Source organism: Panthera leo, chromosome C2 (assembly GCF_018350215.1).
Source record: "Panthera leo isolate Ple1 chromosome C2, P.leo_Ple1_pat1.1, whole genome shotgun sequence".
Classification (NCBI taxonomy): Eukaryota; Metazoa; Chordata; class Mammalia; order Carnivora; family Felidae; genus Panthera; species Panthera leo.
Genome location: NC_056687.1, coordinates 3,559,858 through 3,566,805, shown reverse-complemented (window position 1 = coordinate 3,566,805; position 6,948 = coordinate 3,559,858). Strand labels below are relative to the sequence as shown.

Below are 6,948 nucleotides of genomic sequence, written 5' to 3'. Positions count from 1 at the left end.
CCTACCTGGACCCCATGTGACAGGTCCCGGGACTCTTTAGTTGGAGGCCGGGTGATCCTGTAACGTGGAGCCACCTTTGGACCAGGGCCCTAAAGAGCTGGTGCACAGAAGATACACCCGGCCAGCTCTCGAGAGGGCCTCATTTCTGCCCCGCGCTGAGCACTGCCCCTTCCCACCCCTCCCCTTGGCTTCTTGAGTCCCTCCGTGGGCCCTGCCCGCTCTTCCTCACCTGTCTGGGCCCTTCTGGCCCTTCAGCGTTAGCAGTCCAGAGACATGTGTCCGCTGAGATCTTTTCTCATGTTTATAAACGTCTCCTGAAGCGCAAGGAGTCGGCTCCTCCCAGAGGCGCTTCCACACTGATGCCCTGCAGGGTTTGACGTCCCATCTCCACCCTGAACATGGGTGCAGTCCCCTTTATACCCGAAGGAGGAAAGGACTTCAGCTCCATGTATGATCTACCCACCTGTCATCCATCCATCCATCCATCCATCTACCTATCATCCATCCACCTAGCTACCACCCATCCATCTAGCGATCGGCCCCCACAGCACCTAGAAAGGTGTTTTTTCCACAGCCGGTGCTCAGCCAAGCCAGTGAAATCAGTCCACCTGAGCCTTTAGATGCCTGGTGAGATGGGACTCTGGTCGAGGCCTTTCTTCATCAGTTGCACTTAACAGAATCTCTATCTTGTGGTGTGAATAGAGAAAAACCACCCAAATGAGAACAAGCAAAGACTACTTATTCAGAGCTTGCTACAGCAAGGGACTCAGCCACCATAATTTGCATTTTGGCAGAGATTCACAGGCAGGCAGAGGATTTGGCAAAGCTGACAGTGGAGAACAGGGAGGCTCCAGGTGCGCCCCGTCAGGGGCTGTTGGCCCGGGAAGCTGTAGGCGGCTAACTAGAAGTGGTGATGAGGGAGCACAAGGCAAGCTGACACCTCACAAATACCCCCCACCCCCGGGTGGGATTGTGTAACATTCCTCGGGCACTCCTGGCTGCCCAAGAACAAAGGAAAGCGGAAAACAAATGGTTAACTGGTAGAGATCATCGTCCCGCACGACCTGAGTCTCCATCTATTTACAAATATCTTAGTAAATTACAAGAAAAAGGCAATCTTATCAATAGCTAATCTCCAGAAACCTAAAGACTCCATTTCCTGGAGCCCCAACATCACCCCCTCCATTAGTGGGGAACAAAGGCAAGAAAGGAATGGCAGGTAAGATTAATTTCCTTCTAACCTGCAGCCCATTGACAACCACTTGAGGCCAGCAGAATCCAACGTCTCTCCAGGAACTCCCTGCTGTCTTAATGCTAATGCTTTGCTAGAGGGAAAAACAACCTTAGCTTGACAATAGCTAGGCCTCCATATCCTAGGAGTCTTCTTTAGCATATGAAAATCCTTCTGGGAACTTCCCCTTGACTTTACCTCCCTCAATTCCCAAGTATATAACCAGTCTCTTCTCAGGGTCTGGGGCAGCTCTTCCTTTCTTGGGTCCTGTCCCCATGTTTTAACAAAATCACCTTTTTTGCACCAAAGACATCTTCAAGAATTCTTTCTTGGCCGTCAGCTCTGGACCCCACCATCACCCCCAAACCTCATCAGTGGGACATCCCTAAATGGTTGGTTATTAGTGCAAATTGGACTCCCTCTGGTTGGTCCTAAGCTGGAAGTAGGGAAAATGGTCAGGAATCGCTCAGTTATTAATCAAGTCCCGGCCAATTGTTACAGAAGTTATGGTTTGCTCCTAGACCAATTGGTAGAGACGGAGGACAGACTTCCGACAAGCCTGACTTACAGCACACTGGCTTTTTGGGCTGGTTTCTATAAATAATGGCCTGGTTTCCTGGGCTGTAGCTTGTGCATCAGAGTTCTATTTTTCTATACGACTTGGCCATCATACATTTGTGTATCTGATTTCTAATGTGTTTTTGCAAATTATACAAATAACTGTGACATCTTAAATCTAAATACCCTTGCTTTTTGAGATTTAGTACCTTCAGCAATAACAATAGCCCAATAGTTTTATTTCTTTAAACCCATTTAAGTACTCAAAAAAAAAAATGACCTAAATGGGGAGAGGGGGGAGACCGGTCCTAAAGTCATCATTGTCCAGTGGAAACATTACTCATCTAGAGCCAGAATGCCCAAGTTCCAATTCTGGGTCCCCATGGCTTTGGTGACCTCAGGCAGTTCAGCTGTCCCTGAGGTTCAGATTCCTATTTTGTAAACTGAGGAGAATATGCCCTTCTAATCTCAAAGAGCCGCCATGGGGACCAAAGATAATATTTTATTAACGTATTGTCATTTATTATGATAGCTACATCATGTTAACAACAAAAATATTACCAAGAAATCACACATCCTTCATAGAAAATTCCCCACACACCCACCCCAAGGTGTGTTGTTTGTTGTTGCTGTCAGAGTAGGGGAGGAGTGACTGAGGAAACAGAGTTTGATCTTGCCCGACAGCCTTGTGGATGCCACATCCAAGAAGGGAAACATCCACAGATCTCCCAGGTCACACACACTTTGCTGGCCTTTCCCTCAGAAACGGTGACAGAATGGAAGATGGCGATCTTAACCAAATCTCAGGCCCAAACACATCATTTACTGAACAAAGAAACAATTTACGAGCAGATTAACACAGAAGACCCTACAATTAACATTATTTGTTAGTTGCAAAGAAAAAAAGGTGTAAAGAAAAGTCAGGTGTTTGGGATAAAGATGATTAAGATCTACTTTATGCTTGACGGTTGCCACACTGACTACAATTGTGTCTTTTTATAATAAAATGTCAACAATATTTTAATGTTAGAAATCTGTGATGATAATACTAACGGAAATAAATTTTTGCTTTTATGCATGTGAAACTGTCGGAAACTCAACTTTCAGATTTGCTCTAACAATGACAGTAACTACGGTTTGCTAAGTTCCAACTTGTGCTGGCAGTGTTCTGTTGTTGTTTTTAATTTTGTTTAATGTTTATTTATTTTTGAGGGGGGGAAGGGCAGAGAGGGGGAGACACAGAATGCGAAGCAGGCTGCAGGCTCCCAGCTGTCGGCACAGAGCCGGATGTGGGCCTCAGACTCACGAACCACGAGATCATGACCCCAGCTAAGTCAGACACTTAACCCGCTGAGCCACCCAGGCGCCCCTGGGCTGGTGGTGTTTTAAGAGTTTTATATGAATTATCTTACTAAATCCTTGCTGCCATTCCCCCACCATACAGTTAAGGAAAGGAAGCCACAGAGAGGTAAAGTCGTTGCTTGTGATCATAGAGCCAGCGGGATTCAAAGCTCATACCCCTACTGCCTCCCAGATCTCTGATTTAAAGGAGTAACTATGGTTTTTGAGGAGTGGCCTTAACCATCTACCAAGCAGAGAACCACTGGCTCGATACGCTTTAGACTGGAAAAACACAGCAAGTGGCATAAACAAACCCTGTTCCGGATCACATCGTTAGTAAGCAGCTGGGTGTCTGGCCATAGCACTGGTGAACCCTAAAATTTACAACTTATGTCCCACGCACAGGAGTCAGAGTTCCCCCTCCCCCCATCTTTCGATCTACAGTAATTTCACTACACGGCAGGTTTAGCAAGTGTCCAAATAAAGCAATACCGGGTGACAGCAGGGCCGCCTCCCCAGCCTCCCACAGCAACACGGGACCTGATCCAAACTCCTCCTTCCAGAAGAGTTCCCTGGTTCAGATCAGGCTCTCTCCCTCGCAGGAGACCTGGGGAGTCCCGGGAAGACTTCATCGGGCCAAGCCAGTTCCTGGCAGCTTGACCCCTAACTCCCAGGTGACCCCGAAGTGCCAGGTGACCCCGAAGCGCCCTCAAACTCCGAAGGCCTTCAAAATGCTGGCTTCACTCATCCTTTGCCTTTCCTTGGGGGAACGAGGGGCAAAAAGGTGAGGCCATCACCAGGAGGGGAAAAAAGGAAGAAATCCTCCTCCACTCCTCCAAAACCTTTTCAGGGAGGCCCTTCCCATAATTCCCCCGCAAGGGTCTCCCGTCGCGCCCCAGCCGGCCCTCCCCGCCACCCGCCACCAGGCGTTTCCCATCATCCCCCAGGGAGCTCTTCCCATCATCCCCCACGAGGGATTTCCCATCCACCCCCGCGGCGAGCTTGCGCAGAGGCGGCGCTCCGTGAAGCCGGGCGGGCGCGGCCGGCGGGGCCTCGGGTGAGTGCGGACGGGGCGCGCCCACAGGTCCGCCCAGCTCCCTTTCTCGGGTAGGAAATCCTCTTCTGCCCCTTCCCCCCGTGTGGGTGACGGAGGCCACCTCTCTACCCACCTGCCCCCCTCCAAAACAAAGAACGAGAGCACAGGGGCCCCGACTGGAGCGGGTGCCCCGAGCCCCTCTCGTGGGGGTGCTCCCGAGCGGGGGGAGAGGGCTCTTGGAAGGCCTCCTGGGCGTCTGTTACCCAACCGTACACACCTTTCGGACCCACTTCTGAGCGGAGGGCTGGAGGCCTGGCGGTTGCCATGGCAACTGGGGGAGTCCCCGAGCCGTCCCTTCTGAGCTCTTCAGGACCCTGCATGGGAAGCCCCAAGAACTGAGGACGGTGGGAGGCATGCCGGCAGGCCTGTTTTGTTGTGTTGCCTTTGCGGCAGCCGCTCAGAGAATGAGCAACAAAATGAACTCAGACCCATCTCAGTTATGGAAACGTCAGGCTGTGTGTCAAAATTGCTTATATTCTTGGAAACGTATGCATGTGTTACAGGTATTCCCACATATGGCCATACATGTACAGATATAGGTACGTAGATACAGATATGTGGGTATACAGATGTAGATGTATAGCTATTTTAAAAACGGGAGTTGCGGGGGGCGCCTGGGTGGCTCAGTCGGTTAAGCATCTGACTCGCTCAGGTCATGACCTTGTGGTTTGTGCGTTCAAGCCCCGCATCCCACCCAGAGCCTGGATCCCACTTTGGATTCTGTTCCTCCCCCACTTGCATTCTGTCTCGTTGTCTCTCAAAAATAAATAAAGAATAAAAAAACATTTTAAAATAGGAATTGCAACTTTTTTTTTAGAAGGCGGGGGAAGGGCAGAGAGAGAGAGGAAGAGACAGAATCCTAAGCAGGTTCCACGCTGTCAGTGTGGAGCCTGACACAGGGGTCGATCTCACAAACTGTGAAATCATGACCTCAGCCAAAGTCGAGTCATTTAACCAATTAAGCTATCCAGCCCCCCCTCCAACAGATATTTTAAAAACAGGAATTGCAACTTCTTTTTTTAAAAAATAAAAGATTTTAGGGACGCCTGGGTAGCTCAGTTGGTTAAGCCTCAGACTTTGGCTCGGGTCATGATCTCGCAGTTCGTAGGTTCAAGCTCCGCGTCAAGCTCTGTGCTGACGGCTCAGAGCCTGGAGCTTGTTTAGGATTCTGTATCTCCCTCTCTCTCTGCCCCTCGCCTGCTGGCGCTCTCTCTTTCTCTCTGTCTCAAAAATAAATAAACATTAAAAAAAATAAAAGTAAAAGACTTTTAATGACATTTAGTGGATAGGAGTCAGATGCAGGGTTGGAACCCTAGCTCTGTTTACTTCTTTCTGGTCAGTTTGTCCATGTTTAAAATGGAGATCTAGCTAACTGCCCTCTTAGGGCCGTTGCCATGTCTGAATAAAATGTTTCTGATGAGCTCAGCCCAGTGGGGAGTGCTTAGTAAATGCAAGCTATTATTAATAAGTATTCTGTGTTAACCGTGTCGTAAACTAAGCACCTTCTATCGGTAGGTCTTTGGTGAACTTTTGACTCCAATTTATCTTAATTATCTTCAATTGTCGTTTCTTCCTAAAGAGGGACCAAACTGCCAAGGTGTCAGCCAGGTAATTGTGAGGATCAGAGGTTAGGCTGTGATGAAGAGATTTCACTGAATGCTCGTATTCGTTAGTGCTAATACACCTGACGGCAGGAAGAGACTGCAGTTTCTGGAAACATATAGACATGTAGGTTCTCTTTTTAACATTTATTTCTTTATTTTGAGAGAGGGAGCGCGCGTGAGCAGGAGAGGGGCGGGGGGGGGGGGGGGGGGGGGGGACAATCCCAAGCAGGCTCTGTGCTATCAGCGCAGAGCCCAAGGTGGGGCTCCACTTCAGGAGCCATGAGATCATGACCTGAGCCGAAACTGAGAATCAGACACCTAACTGTGAGCCGCCCAGGCTGCCCTTGACTTGTAGATTCTTAAGCGCAAGTGGCTGTTTGAACAGTTTGAAGTCACGCCTCTCATGCAGACGGCAGTCAGCAAAGAAGAAACAAACAGACACACCTGCCTGAGTTATGTGCTTTAATGAGGGATGTTGAGAATCGTGTCATCCAGAGACAAAAACAAATTCCTGAGCACCCAGGAAGCGAAACCATTCAGTAACGTGCATGGGGGGGGGGGGGGGCGGCGGGGAGGTTAGTGGAGTCAGCCGGGGTGGAGGCGAGGTGTCTGGAAATTGTGCAGACTGGCCTTGTCTGCTGGACAGCAACTCGGGAAGAGCTGCGGCTCCTCTGCTCTGCTCTCACCACCCAGCACATAGTAAGGGTTCGGTCAACACAAGCTGATCAAACTGAATGTTAGGTATCATTTTGCAACAGCACTGGAAGTTACGCAACATTGGAAAAGGGAAAGAAAAGGAAAGCACATCCAGTTTTTATTCTTTTTTTCTTCTGCTTTATGATCTGGGTTTTTTACCCCTCTTAAATCAGGTTTGATTTCCCAGGGGCCCTCTCAATACATTAGTTAAGTAATTGTAGCAGTGTGTGTGTGTGCGCGCGGGGCCCCTGGGTTGGATATTAGGGGGCTCTGAGGAAAGGAGGAAAATGTGCAGACCATTTAGGACAAATTCAACATTAATCCATGCTATGAAAAAAAAATTGCCAAAACTCTGATGCTTCGTGGCTTCATCTTGGACCCCTGTTCTAAAAAAGATGTCACTCCTCTGTCCTAGTGGATAT

General features: G+C 49.1%; 1 protein-coding gene across 10 annotated transcripts in view; it reads left to right on the top strand.

Moving 5' to 3' along the window:
* Positions 1-4,120: 4,120 nt before the first annotated feature.
* The window catches only part of SLC37A1 (solute carrier family 37 member 1), a 77,457-nt gene continuing 74,629 nt past the window's right edge, over positions 4,121-6,948 (top strand). For 5 of the 10 annotated variants that reach the window (XM_042954599.1, XM_042954600.1, XM_042954598.1 and 2 more), the window contains exons 1-2: positions 4,172-4,237; positions 5,806-5,954. In XM_042954599.1, coding sequence (XP_042810533.1) covers positions 5,883-5,954 — 72 coding nt within the window. In that variant the 5' untranslated portion in view covers positions 4,172-4,237; positions 5,806-5,882. Of the gene's footprint in view, positions 4,238-5,805; positions 5,955-6,948 lie in introns of those variants that run through there. The other 5 variants (XM_042954607.1, XM_042954602.1, XM_042954597.1 and 2 more) reach the window with 4 other exon arrangements.